Source organism: Phasianus colchicus, chromosome 3, assembly GCF_987193195.1.
Source record: "Phasianus colchicus chromosome 3, bPhaCol1.hap1.1, whole genome shotgun sequence".
Classification (NCBI taxonomy): domain Eukaryota; kingdom Metazoa; phylum Chordata; class Aves; order Galliformes; family Phasianidae; genus Phasianus; species Phasianus colchicus.
The window spans coordinates 1,900,173-1,919,616 of NC_143438.1; the positions used below are offsets into that span (position 1 = coordinate 1,900,173).

A 19,444-nucleotide genomic window follows, 5' to 3' on the forward strand; every position below is an offset into this window, starting at 1 on the left:
AATGTAACACACCTGCTTATAAGATTAGAGTTAAGACAAGTTTTCAGTATGTTAACAAAAAAATTCACAAAATTGTTATTGCAGGTGCTAAATGCAGGACAACTTTAAGAGTCACTCAGTACTTAAAATTGATTCTGGTAACAGTTATTAAACAAGAGAATCAAAGCATCCTATACCTTTACTTCATCTGCACGTCGGAATCTCTTGAGCTGCCTCAGTCTCATATATTCTGATTTTACACGTTTTCGCCAACAAATTGGTCCTTTCTCAGATTTTTTTCCTGTTTGTCCCATGATTAACCTGTAAGAAAGAGTGTCATTAGTACTACCAAACCAGTCTGCTTACAAAGGAAGTAAGAGTGATGGAAAGGGCAGGACAGAGATAATTCTTCAATACCTATTATATCCTTTTTTTTTTTTTTGTGCCCAACCAGACACTTTGAATACCATCCCAACGCAAACAACCACCCCCTCAGTGATAGACACTGAAAAAAGTAATTTTAGTAACAAATCAACAGGCCATTCAGCATTTGGTTTAAGCACTACTAACTCTACTTACTGTTTTCTTAAAGAAAATTAAACTGCCGCATAAGGCCTATCCATCAAAAACACATCTATATGGAAACCACATACAGTTATATTAACAACAACAAAAATAACCAGAATTCCCATCATTCTCTCACATACCTGAAACAGTCTCAGAAAATCCCATAACTATGGTCTAAAACCCAAGAGAAAAAAATCTAGCATAACAGTTTCTCAGTAATAAACATAATTGTTAAACGATATAATAAACTGGGAAGGAAAATAATACTTTGTAGTTGACAAGATGATATACACACTGCACACTCTGGCCACTCCTCTGAAAACAATGAGACTTACAAGGACATTCTTCTTGTGGTAGTTTCAAGATGCTGTCTGGGGTACAACATGGATAACTAACTTGCTTGGAAGGTAGCAAATAAATGACAGAAAATAAAAAAACACAATATTGCTTATGCTAAGTTGCCTATGAAAAAGTTTTTCTAGATAAAGTAATAATGTTAATCTGCAAAGATAAGTGGGATACACACAGTGTGTTAAGACAAATAAGCGTTAAAAAAAGCCTAGAAATGTCCTTTTAAATGCTAAGTCCATAGTAAGACAAAGCACTTGAGTGAAAAGGAAGTGTACACACACAGAAGTTATACAAAAATTACTTGCAATGTAATGCAACGAGTTAAAGATCCAAACTTGTATCCAAGCTTGTTCTAACCTTGAAAAACCATGAGAAAACTTTTTTCAATATTGAAAACTTTTTTCAATATTGGCTTTTAGAAGTCTTTCAAAAGAAGTGTCAATGGTTTATGGGCCAGTTCGGCTCAGTTCCGTGACTGGCCCCTACCAGCCCATAAATCCATGACAGCAAGTGAACCACATTTGTATAATTCTGGGCAGCTGAATATCTCCAAGGTAGAACTACAGTGTTTCAACACATAAGAAAGAATTGACTGTTGGTTTGTTTTCTTTCTTTGTTGGGTTTTTTTGTTTGTTTGTTTTTGTCCACAATCTCAGGAGAATATTAAAAAAATGGGGAGGGCAGGCTGTAAGAAAAAGGCGTTTTCATACAGAACAGAGTTAATTCCCATAGTGCAGCTGGTCTGACACCTTTGTATTAGGACTATAGGAATTGTCAGTGGCATTTTGTTAACACCAACTAAAAGGTTTGTCAAAAAAAAACAAAAAACATGCATTTAAGAAACTAAGCTTCAGAAACTGGGATGAGTTGCATAGAGAAGCATAGCGTATGCAGGATCATGAGTAAGAAATGAAAAAAATGAGATAGATGAATTCTTACAGAAGGAAACCTATCATAAGACAGTATAACGTTAAGACAGTATAACGTTAAACATTTTCCATATAACAAACTAAAAAATGATATTAGATTGTTTTTCTGTAATGATCTGATTCAGACAGCCCCCAGGCCATCTCCTCCTTCTGTCTTATTATCCTTTCTGGATTCTGCTAGCTATTTCTATTGTTTCAAATCTTTCTTTCTTATTTCTTCATCTTCTTTGCACAGAGAGTCTACAGAAATCATTTAACAGTTTAAGTCCTGAAAATTTTATCTAGAAGAAAACAGTGCGGTCAACTCAGTTTTTATTTAAGGGCAATTTATATCACTTCCAAAACAAAATGAGAAAGGAAGCATAACTCCAAAACAGCAATACCATCTCTAGAGAAAGCCCACCTCCTGAAGTAATCTTGCTTGATCTTATTTGGCCTCATTCTAAGGAGGAAAACCTGCCAGAACTTCACACACCCTCCACAAAACAGGGAAGGTTGAGAAACGCAGCAGATCACTTCCAAAAAATTCTAGCTTCTATCTGGCCAGTCAAGGACAGACTAATTATCTCATTCCAGACTAGACAATCATCTTCATGACATGAAAAGCAAGGGATGCGTGCATCCCACCTAAATGCAAAGTCTTATGCCCTTGGGTCCAATACTGATCATAACCCAGCCAGCCCTTCCAAGAGGGCAATGCTACAGAACTCAACCGACCCCATAGTGCCTGCTCCGTACAGCCAAGTGTTCCCACACCTTATCCCCAGCTCCACTGCCATCTCATCCATTCCATTTCTTGTAATATTACAAACACCTCGATGCCATAGGTATAATGCTTTTACAGTATAACTAAGTGCGTGGATAGGATTAGCCATTAGAGATTCATACTAAAAAGAAGGATGTTATTTAAAGCAGAGCACCATCAAAACAAAAAAAAATGCATTGGTTTTTTTTTTCCATTCATGCTTGCATAGCTAGAAATGAAAGGCAACAAGAAACTAGTGTGCTAGAATACACATGCTTGTGTTTTAAATAAACTCTGTTAAGTGTTTCATAATTAATGTGCAAGATCCATAGGCTTTACAGAAAGTTTTTTAAAAAATTGCATTAGTTTAAGTCAGACAACTACTAGGTGTAGGCAGCTACAGTATTTACAACATACCTGTAATTCACAAGAGACAATAAAGTATAGAAAAAAATACTTTCATATTGTTTCTGTTTCGCCCACAGAAAAGCCTTATTTTAAATAGCATCCTATTTTTCTTCAGTCACTTTGATAATATCCATCAGTGCAAGACAAGAACATAAACAACTCTATAAATTAGGCAGCCTACTCAAGCAGTCATATTACTGCCAAGAACTATACTTAAGCTCCTCTGGCTACCCTGTCAAATTTCAGAAAAAATAAAAATTTCCAAATTGGAAAGAATGGGGAATAAATGCAAGGGTCTGCACTTTTAAAAGGCTGTTATTAATTCTACAATTGGGCTTTATATTATACTATATTTCAAAAACATAACAAATTACATCATCTTCTGACTGCTCAGAAATTGAGATACTTCAGAATCAAACATACAGTGCATAGCACAGCTTCTCAGGTCTTTGCAGTGAGTTAATCTACTTTAAACCTACATATAGAGTGATAAAATACTGCACGTCAGATCACTCTTAACCAACAGTTTCAATTCTGAAAGTACGAGGGGAAAAAGAATAGAAAATGCAACAGAGAAAGGGTATGTTTAACCTGATGCAAACCAATGAACAACCAACTAATAGTTTTCTGGGGCCTGAAGTAATGAAAGAATAAAATAATTCTGTCTGGGGATCAGAGGACTTTAAGAACCTCACATAAAGCCAGGTGTGCATGCACCCACATGTGCTTTTAAGTACTTCAAGTTTTAGGGGGACTTACAGAACTGCACAGCCCAACTCAGAAAACTGCATCACACTTCTAGATCTCTTCTACCTCACTGATAACATGAATACTGTGACATTTATTAAGTTCTCTTGACCACATGCACTAGTAAGCTCAAAGCATACATCTGAGCTGGCTTCATTTACAAGTTTATGGCATCCAAAGTGATGGTTCATTTAGATTCAATACTACACAATGAAGATATTCATCCAAGTGATTTCCTCAGCAGCAGTTTACAATCAGCCCACCTTTTCCAACAGTGCCGGCTGAGTTGTAGCCAATCTTTGTGATGGCACGCATGGTAAGCTGGATGAAATCGACCAAATATAAGTGAAAACCTCACTTTTACAATTGTGTTTTTATTTTTTTAATTCCCTAAAACAATCTGTTCGATGATGGGGCCCCGGGCAGAAAATGGACTATCTTTAAGGTCTCTTCCAACTCCAGCCATACTATGATACTACCCACAATGGTAATGTAAGCAATTTGTGCATGGCTATAAATCAGAAAGGAATTGTTAGGAACTCTGATTAACATTGGGAAAAAGAATTGTGCACACAATTATACCATAAAGAAGCACTGCTTTCACATGCTGGTTTGCTCTGGAATAGCAGACTAGCTCTTTAACTGTAAACTGTTAGCAGATCCAGACAGCATTTATATCCCTCAGTCTAAGCATACTTCATATGCTTTTCCTCAAATTAAGACAAAAATGAAACAAAGCTGTTCAGGCAGCATAGTTGACAACGATTTTCACATTCAGCTCAAAAAGCAGAATTTTAGCAACAGAAGAGAAAAAGAGATTGAGAGGACCTCTTCATAACCTCAAAAAAAAAAAAAAAAAAATCCACCCTACTAGAAAATTAACAAAAACCTAAATGTGAAGTACCAAAATCAATGTATTCAGAGTACAACTAAACGTCTATCTTCCAGAACATTCAACTTCCAAAAATCATCTGATAAAAAAACTTCAAATCATTTTCCAATTGCAAAATTTAATACAGCAGTAAGTAACAACATTTAAGTACTGCTAAATGATTGCTTAACTGCAGCTGTGCATTTATCAACTGTGTTAGCCAAACTTTACTAATTGAAACTCTTGGAAATGTACTCCTTAGTATTTTATTTCACACACCCTAAACGAAGAACAAGCAAATACTTTCTAACGAATCTATTCTAAAGGTAAGCAGTTTCCAGTAGATTCTTATTACAATTCTCAAGCACATGAAAATAAACCATCAGTAAAACACACACAATGCCAGACTTCAAAAAAATTTTATCAAATTTAATTATAAATTACTGTTATAATCTGCACGGCAAGTATTTGTCTCTATTTATTCCAATATTTCATTAATAGTGTGCAGATTGCTGAAAAAACTATGGTCACAAAACAGTTTTACTATTGGGCAAAGCAAGAAAATTTGTTGGTTGCTAACATTTCAGAGTTACTAACATGTTAAGTTAAGCAAGAGAAGAGGGTGAGGGGACAAAACACTCCTAGCAGATGAACAGCCTTTGCACCTGTGCTATGAACAGAACTTCTGCAGTTGCTTATTGCTCTACTTTCTAGGTTTTCTGAAGAGAAAAAAAAATATCTTTCAAATTTATCTAGGCAAACTTGCACACTTATTTCCATATAAAGAAAAATACTCTCAAGGCTACTGCCACCTTTTGCACTTCAGACGCTAATCCACACCAACAGAAATATCTTATGCAAGTACAACAGAAAAACTAGCACAGTTTATTAATGGTATCCAAATAGAGCATGTTCACTCTTCATAGAATTAGTCATAATAGCTGACTATTAATAATAATAGCTGAGAATACACTGCAGCATTTTTTTTCTATATTATAGAAACACAGAATTTTAAGCATACAGTGCAGCTCAACTTTTAAAAATCTTAACCAAGAAATACATGTCTATGCTTTGAAACATACTTCATGCTATTTTCTGTGCTGAAGTTCTGCATCACTGAGAATACTTCATTTAAGACATATCTAACATTTTCTGTTATTTTAAAGCTAAACCATCTTCAGACATTGTTTGGCATCCGTTTTGCCTAGAAAAAACATATATCCTCTGTATCAGAGGCCCTACATCACTCATCTCCACCTCTGCTCAACCTCCTCTCTTGTGAGAGCTTAAGTACTTACGATTCTATTAATCAAACTAGGTCAGGAAAAAAAAAAATCTGTCTGAACAGCCCATAAACAAATTTCATTTTTAAACAGAAATTTTCAACAAAATCAATTCTGCAAACAGGCTTGTTCAGCAGCCACAGAAATACTTGAATCAACAAAAAGGGAAGAGAGCAAGACTGAAGCAGAAATGAGAGGCAAAAAACTGAAACTGGAGAGGGCAGAAGCTCAGACCAGCCCCACTTTCAACAGTGATGTCCATCGAGATACATCATCTCTCTGTCACATAGATGTACCAGTACATTAAAATTATTCTTACCAGCTAGAAACAATAAACATTTATGAAGCCATCCATGCAAGCTGCGCCATTCACTGGTCAAACAAATGCCAGCAGAATGATAAGGCTTAACCTCTTAGATATCATGAAAAAGAGTGCAGTAAAGAAGCAGATTAATCCATGAATCTAGGCTGTGCACCCAACTCTCAACAGCTCACTTGTTCTTCCCCATTCTTTGGAACATCAGTGGCTGGTGAGGAATGTGGGGTAGTAACATTCATGACCAACTCTAACAGGATTCCACATTCTGCAAATGTACTCAATTGCTCAAGAGATGAAAACTGTTAGACAAGCTATCACCAACAGGAAAAAAAATGATTAAGTTTAATGAACTTAATGTAAGGACAAGAACAATCAACAGTTTCAGATATACCAGCACCATAACCTTAATCTGAGAAGGAAATGTCTGCCTGTATGGAAGTATCCAATTCTCAGAATGTTTACTCTCACTCTCCCTTTATGCCAAAATACCCCAGCTTACAAGAATTAACAGCCTGTGTTTCAGTTGCAGTGTGGGTAGCAAAACATTTTAGTATCAGCCCTAACGCAAGACAGACCAATGACAGTCACAGACAGATCTTCCAGGTAGTACAGCATCACCGAAAGTCAGCAACAGAAGTCTGGATCTACAAATAGGCATGAATTTATTATGACCATTCTCACCGCAATTAAGTTACTTGCAATTAGTACTTGCAACACTGAAGTTTAAGCAGTGAAATCTCTCTAAAAATCAGCAGTCTGCCTTCATAGTATTATGTTTTGATGTCTTGAAAGTCTTCAGATTTGAGGCCAGTGCCCCCCCCCCTCCCTGACATATGCACAATCAAATTATGAATGCTTTAACAGTTGCCTAACATGACTTAACTTTGAAAAGTATTCCAACTTAACCTAAGCTAAGCACGCTTACTTACCTATTTGCTTTTAGAAGCTGATGACAAATAAATCCTAATGTATTTCTTGGCTAGGACTGGAAGAGGAATAGGACCTTAAAACAGCATATACCTTTTCATCATCTGTGTAAATACTTTAGCATTTCAGACAGAGTTTACATGGCAAATATGGTAAACTTGAGTGCAGTGATCAGCTAAGCTAGATCAGACTTGTTCTACCCTCAAAATACAATTTCCTAATTGGACCAAAGAGTCAAAGTAACTCACGCTGACCTGATTAGCACCCAAACTGGAAGAAGTGCCATGCAACCAGGGCTAAGGAAACAAAGTAAAGCTGCTCTTGTCAATATCAGCAACCTGCTGGAGCATCTTATCTTCCTGCATTAGATTAGAACACTTCTCTTCCATACCACATATAGCATACACATTCACACCGTGTAATCTTGTTTTTCCTCTCAAGTTTTTGCACCATCAAATGAGTAAATCTGGTGATTACTTCTATGTGATTTCAAGATGCACACCTTGTCTTGTATAAGGCAGAGGATATAGCTGTCACCGACTCATTCTCAAATCACTCAAGAAAGGTAGTGGTCATAATTAGGTAATAAAGAAGGAAGAACTTACCCTTACCAAGGATAAGGGCTCACTGAAAAACTCCCAAAGGAGGCCAGCTCCAAGTAGAGATGCTTTTCCTTTGACTGTCAGCACTTTAAGTGAGGTTAAGGAGTGGACCCTGGGTCTTATAGTTCAGTCCTGCCTCACACACAGAAATATACATATATATGTATATTTTTTTCCAAATCAACAGTAATTTATTTTTTTTTTAAGAGTCAATAGAACCATCATCTTGAAGTCTTAGATTTGTACTAGTAATAGGAAGTGAAAAATTATTTAAGAAAACCACATACAGGAATGCAACCTCCTAAACAGAATCTTTCAAATGTATAATGCTTTTGCCTTTTCTGGACCTTATCAAAACTGGAAGAGTCATTTTGAGAATTTCAACAAATGCATAAAAGATTCAGTTCCATGAGCCGTGTGCTTTCTTACACAAATCAGAGCTAAAGCCAGATGATCACAGAAGTAGTATTCCAGCCTTACTATTGTGACATGTTCATCTATGCTAAATGGGAGTACGAGAGGCAACAAGCAAGTCTCAGCAAGGATTTCACTTCAATACAGAGATAAAGTTATACACTTTGAGTACAGTCCAGCAGAGCAACACACTTAACAGACAGATTCTGGAACCTCCATTCTTGAAATCATCTAAAAAGTGGCATTAAAAAGACACTGAATAGCCTGATGCAATTTCAGTGTTGGCCTTGTCTGAGGGGGAGACAGGATCAGATAATCTCCTTATTTCCCTGCCAATCTAAAATATTATGTAATACAATTCTATGCTGGGCCTGCCATCTCAAAACCAAGGATCACACTGCTTTTACAGCTGATGCTATAGAGCTTGATTGCCTTTTAAATTCTGATCTAGCATTCCAGAAGATGAAAACAATCATCACTACTCTCTAAAATTCTTGATATTTCAATCAACTACAAGTATAATTTGGAAAACACAAGTACTATAAAGGGAACAATAATTTCTAAATTAAAATGCTTAAGAGCTTAATCAAACTGAACTCTACTTCAGTGTACAATCACTGGTTGTTCCAATTAGCATAGACACCCCTTACATTATAGTCTCCTTTAAGAACTCCACAACTAGCTATTTCACACACTTCTTCCCACTGCAATCCTGTTGTGCTTGTATAATTGAATGAGGCCTTCTCCACTTAACAGTACAACCTTCAGTTTCTCCTCTTGAAAATATTAATAAAAAAAGGACAAACTAGAAAAGCACTTCACTAATTAAGAATGTAGTCTAACGATAATACTAAATATTCTCCATAAACTTACCAAGATTAAAATAAAGAACTTACAATGCAGCGCTCCTCTCAAAGCTAAGCTAAAGACCACTTTTCCTTTAATTAGTATATAGCAAAGTAGTAACTTTGTAAGTTCTTCAAGGAACAATTGTTCACTGTCTGAATTAATGTATCCAGACAACAGGCTCTCACTTGTTACCATCTCAGTAGCCCCTTGGGGTTGATAGATCCCAATTGATACTTTAGAATATTCAAGATACTTCACATTTTTTTTCCTATGTTCTTTAAGCAAGTATTTTAAGTCCTAATCATATTTTTCTTCACTACTTCAAAAATTTTCCACCCCCTTATAATTACCTATAAGGAATTACTCATCCAGGAGCTTATTCTCACCTTGTCAGCAACTGATTTTTCTGCTTTCACTTCCAGAATCTTTCTGATCCTATTGTATTCAGCCTTAAGCTAGAGTCACCAGCTTCTTTAAGCTGCATCTATCAATCCTTATATCTTTACAATATAAAAGTTTTCTGTAGTTTTGAAAACACAGATGCAACAGATTTTTTTCAAAAATCATCAGTTTTACATTTAATTTCGTTTTAAAGTTAATTACTCTTCCTTGTTAAATCAGTCCCTCACTTTTTCAGATTTCATTGTTAGAAAAAACCCTCTACACCTCATCCTTCTTTCAAAGTATGCTTAAAAATAAATAAATAAAATCACCACATTGTGAAAGATTCACTCTTTTGGCAACCATCGCATGCTATCTTGATCCAGATAGTCATCATATAGAAAAAAAATTGCACACAACCTTTTTTCTTACAATTACATGAACAGCTATCACTGAACTAAGAGTTTCATAATATACTTAATCCAATCCAATGACATTCTCCTGTAAGAAATGACAGCCCACTGTTCACTCATTTCTTCATGCTGTTAAATTTTGTGTCCTAGTCTATACATCTCATAACCATATGCTGAACTAAACAAATAACATTAAGAACCTGATTTATTTACAGTATCTTCAAACTAAAATTAGTTGGAATGTTTATTAACTAGCAGTAGCGTAGGCAAGACCTTGTAAATGAGCTCATCATGAATGTGATCATTTTCTTTGAATAGCTGATTTTAGCCCTCCAATGGCTGACAGCATCATTCTGTATATACTCTTTACAGTCATTCCTGACTCAAATAGCAAACAAATCAAATGTGAGATCGCTTAGATATAACTAATTATTTCATGCTTTCTGCAATAGATTCAAAGATCAGCAAATGCCCCAGCACTATGAAACATTACAGAATGAATTCATACTTTATGGAAAAATCAAACAAAAAAAGTCATGAAAAACATGCAAACGTATCAAACGTAGTAGTATATCCCTAATCACATAGTGCCACTGCCATTAGCTGCAACTCAGAAGACTCACTGACATACTTGCTCTCTGTTCCAGCTCTGTAACTTAATTACACACAGTGCTTTACACTGCACCCCTAGATCTTGCTGGGATCCAGTGTCCAGATTTGGAAGCAATCCCTGTTTTCCATCCACATGCTTGCTTGAAGCACATCTATCTTTAATTAATCTTCCTTTCTAACCCGTTTTTAACATATAGATGGATCTCTTCAAACACTGTTTCTCATTGACCAAACATTATCCCAGATAAAAGCTGTATGTAGAACAGAGGCATGGACTTTTAGGTATCACCCTGACATCCTGCCAGCACTGCTAGCTACAATAAGAAACACCTGCCACTTGTAACCATATCTGTGCTATCATTTCTTTCCTGATGGCACCAGCATTTTTGCAGCGGAGGGAGAGAGAGTCAGTCCTCTGTGCTGAAGAAAAGTGAGGCATCCACACCCACTGCCACCATCTAACCACACTGTGAAACTATGGCCTTATAGATTCAATTCCCCACTCCCCAGAGTGCTAAACAACTAAGACTGCAGATAATCCTCTGACTGTACTCAAATCATACTGAAACTCATATCATTTATAACACTCACCTCACAGAGTAAATCAAGACAGGAAGGAAACAAGGCAATGCTAGCAATCACATTTTCTTCAATCATTTTCTCCACTTTTTTTTTTTTTTTTTTTTTAAGTGTGTTAATTTGGCTCCCACAATATTTTATTTTTTGTTTTCTCCTCTAATAGTTCCTTCACAAAGTTTAAAGCCATATTGCTTGAATATTCTTTTCAGGAGTTTCTACCATCATTGTAAGCTGACCAGGAAGAGATGCACATCTCTCCTCTCTCTCACTCACCCACAGAATGAGAAAACTTACTTCAGTTTGGGCAACATCAGCAACACACCACATAGCAGGTAATCCAACTGTTTATTTCTTTATTGGGATATTTGCATGAATAATGCTTTTAAATAGTCTCATTCATGCCTACAGATCTCTGGATCAAAAAAACATTTTAAACATTTTTAAACTCCAAACAGCAGGACAGCAAAAAGTTTTGGGCCTGATTTTGACAATGTTCTTTACAAGTCACCATTAAAACATCCACATCTCTTGCACGAGACCAAGTTTGGCTATTTGTCAGAATATAGTAAAGTTTCAGACAAACTTTTAGTTCTACAAATGCACTCCACCACATTTCTCCACTCACACTCATCCATAGACTCTGTTGTCTAACACCTCCAACTCTTTTAATGTAAATCTTTTTGATATCCTGGATAAACCTGGCAGAAGAAATAGTACTTGCACCACTTAAGGCATGTCTACACAGGCAAAATATTTTAGGGTATGAAATGCAGTGACTATTCCACTCTAACTTGTTTTGTTGGCCCACCTTTTTTTGTTAGTCTAAAGACTCTAAAATATCTAGGAGTTCTTCAGTTCAATCCACACACACAAACAATACTCCCTACTGAAAAATCCCTGCCACACAACAGTTAAGTGGTCCAACAGCTACGACATACTTCTTTTTCTGCATAAGCAAAGAGCTGAAAATTTCAAAATGATTGTTACATTTCCATGTATGCAGTAAGTTCAAACAGAATTTACAGTAGGGAAGTATGTAAATGCTGTAGCTGAATTTGTATTTAGTACATTTAGTAAATTGATCTAAAAAAGTCTCTAAACAAGCTTCAAGCAATGAAAGCAAGCGGGTCATTTAATCACCTCTTGTTTTGAAACCCTCAAAATAACTGGGTATAGCATACAGCATCCCCATAAAGTATATATATATGATGATTAATCCAAGAGAAGTTTACATTAAGTTTTGTTAAAATTTACCACCCACTGCCACCTCACTGTGCTAACATCCATTGTTTGGCCTCCATAAATGTTCAGCAAGCATCTATGAACGTCAGTGGGTGCAATCTTTCTGCATGGAGGAATTCAATCACACACTTTTGCTTCACACACATTTCCACGTCAGATGCCATTTTGTCAGACTGCCCCTCTCCTGTCATCTGTCACACAGCAACAAAATGTAATGGAATACTGGCAGGAAGGTTCAGCTTCTACTGCCATACTTCTATTACCACCAACATCTGCCTTGGACATTGTGAGCCAACACAGTAAAATAGAGGTATTACTAGCAGAGCTTCCCTTGTATATATATATATAAATACCTATGCATGTATACATTTATATATAATTTTTTTTTTTACTATTAAGACCTAAGTTTCCTTCCTTTCAACTACTCTATCGCTTTAAATTATGTTTGATGGCTTTTAGATTTAAACTGAACACATAGGCTGTGAAAAGCTGAATGCATGGTAGAAGAAACCAACTGTATAAAAGGCTGAATGAGAGAAAAAAAATGAATGCAACATAAAATGACAAAGACAACAGAGCTGGCTCTAGATTAACGAAGTGTAAATCAATCAGACACTCCGGTGAAGATTTTTTTTTTCCCCTGTAGATTTACAACACATCCTAGAAAGCCCAAGACATGGACTGCTATGTCTGCATACAAGATCTGCATTTTTTATTTCTACGCAGGCACCATATACATAAAAACAAGACAATTCTGAAATATTCCTTGCAGTTGCACACTAAAGAAGTTTTAGTTACATACAGAATTATGACAGTATATTCTGTTGGCTTTATCTCATTTGTTACTATAAATTTATATATCCAAATCAGAAGTTTTAGAAATATTATGCCACATTTTCAAGCACTTCCCAGTATTGCACTGATCCACTCATATCATTACACCGTTACTTTTATCCACATTTAGGACACACATAGTATATAACTAGATTTCCAGATGGTCATCTCACCTTATAAGTACTATTGATTTTACCATTACATGGAGCAGAGTAAACACTGTAAATCCTTCCAAGAAGAAAGTGTTCTTCACCCATTGAGCTGAGAGGTACATCACTGCAACACTATCTGCACATTTAGGCCAGATAGCCAAAATAAGGGTCTAACATACAACAATCTAACTGTTTTGGGTTTGGTTTTTTTTTTCATATTTTTATGGGCACAGAAAGAATATAAAGATGTGTTTTAGACATCTCCCGTTGTTTTGTTTTGTTTTTTAAGTGCTAGTAAATTTAAAAGCCTATAGTTAAATAATAAGCTATATATTTAAATATTCCTTTGTTTTTCACTTTTTAAAAAACTAAGTTTAAAATGCAAGATTATCATTTGCAGTAGTACTGAATTTTCACTCCTATTTTTTAGAGTTGCCTCTACCTAAGTTTACTTAATTAATTCAAGCTATCTAATGCAGATTTGGAAGTAGCTTTTTTGCTTTCATTGAAGACCCAGAACATGTCCGCAGTTAACGGAAATCTAGATGTACAGATAAAACAACCCTGTATCAATCAAATTGCCTGCTATTGTCAGCTACAGAAAATTGCATTCATGTTTTTAGAAAATGTCACTGCTTTTCGTTTGGGCCTCATCAGAATCTACTTCCTCCTCCAACAAATCTCACTCTTTAGTTCTACCTCACACACTGTAATAAATCTCAAAGTCTTTAGCTGACATCTGTTAGAACATGTCAAATACCCAGCACTTTTTTATTTTCCTTTTAATCTTTAACTCAACAAAAAGTCATGGCATATACTCCAAAAACAAATCAAAGTAATCAGCTAAATTGAAGGAACATCTTCAATGTTCCCCCAAAAGGTCTCTCCCTTTTTTGCATCAATTTCATATGAGGCTTTTCTGTCTCACCTTCCTTTCCCCAGACATACAGGCTTCACTGAAATTATCACCTGAACTATGACACCACTGAGTAAGTCATCCTCTTAAAGACTGAATTTAGCCATACCAGTATGTTTGCACAAGTCATATACATAGATGCTAAATGTACCTACATAAATACATTTGGAGACACAGACAACATAGCTGCTGTCTTCAGATGCCATTACAGTGAGTTTGGCAGCACTCTCCACCTTCATTCTATGATCCAACTCCAAGGGTGGTTGCAATAGTATTGTTAAAAATTAAAATTAAAAAAAATCCTCTCATTACTAGCTGACAGCTTTTCTTAAGGGCAGTCTTAGTTTTTCTCAAGTAAGCAAACATCACACAAAATTATTAAGAATTATATTCACAGTACGTTCCATTTTCTCAACTTTTTTTTTTTTTTTTTTTTCAAACTCTGGTCAGCTGAATTTTCCTTGGACACATAATTCTGCAAAGATCTACTTGTTTCAGTAAACTTCTGCATTTTTCTGGTTTAGCAAAAACAAAAACTCTTGATCCTGAGATTCTCAACATCTTTGCTGAGGAAAATGTTGTTCCCCCTAAAGTTTCAGATGCTTCAAGTCAGCTAGAGTGAATCATAGCTAATTGGAGGACAAAACGTGCAGACTATAGCCATCACTAGAGTTTTCTACAATACTTTTGCTCAAGCACAACATAGAGCAAGCATTTGTTAAATTTGCCTTCCGTCAGTATTACAGCAACTTCCCCTGCTTCATCAAATGAAGATAACACCGCCTTTTAAAACTGTTCTCCAGCTTCAACAATATAGATGTGAAATCAATAAAATGTACATATGATGTATTCAGCTAAAGCAGCGGAACGTTCTTGTGAATGAATGCTGACAAGGAGAGGTTTTTGTTTTTTTTAAATTAATTTCCAGAGGATGTTTGAAACGCACCAGCTTTTCTGTGGGCACTGTTGGAGCACACTACTACATGGAGCTTATTCTGACATGTGTTACTTCACAGAAAGCAGCAGTTAGTTTTCACTCTCCATATATTCAATTAGTACACTCACTAATGTACTACAAGAATTCCTTGCTTGCTAAGCTAAGTTTCTTTGCAGATAAGGCAAAGTACATTTACATTTCACCTATGAATGTCATACTATCACAGAACAAACAGAAACCCATTAGAAGGCATATTTTCAACCAAGCCACCCACCATATTTCAACTGGTTGAAAATTCTAGGTAAAAGGAAAAAAATACCACATGGAAAGCAAAAAAGTTTGAATTTCAAGTCTTCAGCCTAAGCTTATGGACTACTGCTTCACCTGATTTTAAACTGAGCAAAGATATTTCATGGGTTTTTTGTTTTTTTTTTACAATAAGGATTTTCAGTGCCTGCCACTTTCAGAGTAACATTACATACTTTAAAATGCCTAAAAAATATATATTTTTCCATTTTTTCTCCTGAATTAAAACCTTGAATTCTTACGAAGTTCCAGAAGATAGTAACTGTTGACATCTCATAAGCATTTTACTGTCGCAGAGTTCTCAAAAAAGAGGAAAAAAAAAAAGGGGGGTACTTTCCCTCAATTTTTCTCTGTAACGAGAAATGACATTTTGAAGGAATAAACGTAAAGTACACAAGTGATAAAGCACCAGCTCTCAAAATTAAAAAAACATTCATTCGACGCGTTGCATAAAACTTTTGAATGATATCTCCTAAAGTACTGGAAGCATATTTTCTGAAAGACACTGTCAATCTTATTTATATTATAACGATCTAGTCTAAAGCAAGAATAGCTGTCATACACTGTGGACAAGTAATACTCACCCTTCTGAAGATGCATTATTGTTATCACAAATAAACATTCCCCGGACTCTCAATTTGATACAGACACTGGGGACAAACAAAGAATGACCTTTTTATTTTTACAAATCACAAAGAACCTGAATGTGCCAACCCCTAAAAAAAAAAAAAAGAAAAAAGGAAAAAAAGGGGGAAAAAAGGGGGAGGTGGCGGGGGGAAGGAGGAAAAGAGAAAAAGAAAGGACTTATGTATGAGAAAATCTCAGTTTAGAAGTTAATCTTGTACTAGAAATATCGGTAAAGTCTTTCGTTGAAACACAGAACAGTTGGATCTGCAGTTGCTAGACTTACAGAAAGACAAACCTATCCTGCAACAAATAAACGGGCTTGCTGAAATCGCTACATGATTTTACTTAGAGACAAAGAATCCGAACTTCCAGCTCGACAGTCAAAAAACAAACAAACACACACGTCCCTAGTTCCAATGAAACACTGTGTGTCATAACTTCGAAAAAGTATCTTGAGCCAGGTACATGTTCGTTATACCGTTCTGACTGCATTATGCTGAGACTGCTTTTTTTTTCTTTTTTTTTTTTTTTGCCCATTCTTGGATGATCACACTTGTTAACACCGGACACACGCACGCTGTGCTACAGCACACGGATTTCATCACCTCTGTCCCATCGCACACACGCCTGTTGCTCCAGCACAGCTCCTTCCCTTTTCCCATCTCAGACATCGCCCTACACACCCGCGCTCGGCGACACGAGGTCTCCAACTCAGCAGTTCCAGCTCTCTCCGAACTCAGGACCGCCTTTCCCGACGAGGAAGCCGGCCGGACAGGTTGACCCCCCCCCCGTCTCCCTTCTCACTCTCCCGCTCTCGCCGCACGTGAAAGCAGCCCGGCACAGGAGCGTTCTGTCGCGGGCTGACCGGCGGGACGGCAACGTGCGAGCGCTGCGCTTCCGGGACACGGCGGGCACGCGGGGCTGCCGCCGCGCAAGGAGAACTTCTGCACCCCGCTTCTCTCTCAGGGGGCGAGGCGGACGAGACGGACTTCTCGCCTTTCGGACCTCACCTACCGGCCGGCTCTTTCTCCCGCACGGCGCCAATCGCGCCCCCACCCCCCCGCCCCCACCCCCCCCCGCACCGCCCAAGGCTCCGCTCCGTCGAGCGCGGCGCGGCCGGGATGGACAGAGCCAACTCAGACAAAAGGCACCGCCGGCCCCGCGCCGCTCCCTCGGCTGCAGAGCCGGCCCCGAGCTCCCCGCCGCCCCATCGGCGCTGCCGCTCGGGACCGAGGCGGTCGCGCCCTCCCTGCCTGCCTGCCCCCCCGCCCGCCCATGACAAAGGGAGGCGGTTATAAATAACCGCTCCCGGCCCGCCGCCCGCACGGTGGTTGCGCTCGACGGCCGCGGTGCCGCCGCTCCGCTCACCCGTCCCCTCGCTCCGATCTCGTGCCGCCGCCGCTCGGCGCCGCTTCTCCTCCCGGCTCTTCTTCCCCTATTGCCTCCGGCTGCCGGATTCACCCTCCCGGACCGAGCGCCAAATACAGCGGCCCAATCGCTATCGCGTTCATTGGCGAGGGCCGAGCGCCGCCCCGATTGGACGGACGCGGACGGAGCGCCCCGCGCCAATCGGGGCCGGCGGTGGGCGGGGCGAGGGGCGGGGCCCGCGCCCCACGTGCTGGCGGGAAGGAGGGGTGGGGGAGCTCTTTGTTCTCGCGCCGCTCGCCCGAGCGGGCGGCTTTGCGCTCCGTTCGCCCGTCCGTCTAAACCGAGCGGGCGGCGGGGCCGGAGCTTGAGGCGCTCCGACCGCCGCTTCGCGGGGATCGGGGAGAGGAAGGAGGCGAGGGGCCCGACGGGAGCGGGGAGGGGCCTCGCGGCTCGGTGCCGGAGTTTGAATCAGTTCGAAAGTGGGAGCCGTAACGGTTTTAACAGTCGCGCTGCTGCTTCCGCGCGCGGCAGAGAGGGGAGGGGACGGGACGGGCGAGCGTGGGAGAGGCGCGGCGGCGACCGGGCGGGAAGAGCCGGGCGGGGCTGGGGGCGGGGCTGGCGGGAGCTGCTTACCTCAGCAGGGCCCGCTCCCCGCCGCGGCGGGCTTCTCTCTTTGCCGGCCTCGCGCCGTGTCGATACGTGATGCGGCGTCCTGCCGTGTCGTCTGAGCTTCGTGCGCCCAAACCTGGGGCGCGTCTGCCGTTTTGTTTCCTGCTGCTCCTCGCGGCGCCTTGCTGCTCTGCACACAGTGTGGATTCTAAGCTGCCGGAATCCCATTGTGTCCCATCCTGGACGCAGTGCTGTGGTAAATCACAGCAACAGCAAGGCGTTCGTTCTGCATAAGGCTGGGATCCTGTTGCTAGTGATACTTAGCTTCAGGTTGCTACCGTTTTCCCTCGTTTCTAATCTGCGACCCGTGCCCAAGTCACGTTGACAAGGATATACTTCAAACCTCAAGGATTCGTTCCCCTTTAGCCTTCTGTTGTCTCGCTGCTGCTTTTTTGTTGGCGAAAAATAAAATTGCCACGATAAGTTTCTCACTGTTTCACCTGCACTTGTAACCACCTCTCCTTCCTGTGCCTCCTGTGTTCAGCTCTGCTTCTGAAGTAGAACAGATTGTGAGCCTCGTCCTCTCGCTGTCTGCTCCCAATGTTTCTCATTAACGAGCATTGCCTTCCCCTTCCCTTGCGAGTCACTCGTGACGCCTCCAGTTGCCCCATCTCGTCTTTGCGTGAAGACCAAAAATGAGCACTGTCCACCACAATGAGGTTCTGAGTGATAAAAATCCTATGAAAGATCACTAACACAGCTTCATGCCCAAAAATTCCAGCTGCATCGTAGGCCAAACGAGGCTCAGAGTTCTTCTAACATGGAACAGAAATGATTTCTTCTTATGTTTACATGTCACAGAATGACATATTGCCATACTCTTTCTCTGATTCTACCAGAGTAGATGACCTTTCCCAAGATTACGTTAAACTGTCAACTTCACAAAATATCAGCCATTTCTCAAAATTCAGCTATTTAAATCTATTCTGCCCCAAGATGGCTGCCACCACCAAAATGGCTACCCAGCCTCTTCGCAGCTTGGAACTTGTAGTTTTTTTGTTGTTGTTGTTGTTAGAATTGAGATTCATGAGATCTGATCTTAGTCAAAAAGTATATAACTTAAATACTTACACATATAAGTATGTAACTTACACATATATATATATATGTATAACTTATAAATAAGCATACGGTAACTTACAGTAAGTAGTATAGTCAGTCAGAAGGTGAAAAATAATGTGTTACGCAGCCAACACTGAAATAGATTGTAGTACAGACTTCACTTTTTCTGTCTTGCACAGAAAATTATTCAGCTGCTGTATGCGAAGCTAATGCTTACTAGAGAATAAAACACATTTTGAATGGAACTACTCTGTTTTGCACTGCGTGAAAACAGTCTTTCCACACTGAGTTTCAGGTCTAGACGCTTAAAGTGATGAACCCTCAGTGAGGATATCCATTAAGTGCCAATTTTCTG

General features: G+C 39.2%; 1 protein-coding gene across 7 annotated transcripts in view; it reads right to left on the reverse strand.

Annotated features, from left to right (window-relative positions):
* The window catches only part of EZH2 (enhancer of zeste 2 polycomb repressive complex 2 subunit), a 50,103-nt gene that overhangs the window by 28,183 nt on the left and 2,476 nt on the right, over positions 1–19,444 (reverse strand). For 2 of the 7 annotated variants that reach the window (XM_031592030.2, XM_031592029.2), the window contains exons 1-2: positions 15,948–16,013; positions 177–300 (exon numbers count right to left, since the gene is read on the reverse strand). In XM_031592030.2, the coding sequence (XP_031447890.1) occupies positions 177–300; positions 15,948–15,985 (162 nt within the window). In that variant the 5' untranslated portion in view covers positions 15,986–16,013. Of the gene's footprint in view, positions 1–176; positions 301–15,947; positions 16,014–16,673; positions 17,047–17,358; positions 17,571–17,991; positions 18,214–19,444 lie in introns of those variants that run through there. The other 5 variants (XM_031592027.2, XM_090136792.1, XM_090136794.1 and 2 more) reach the window with 5 other exon arrangements.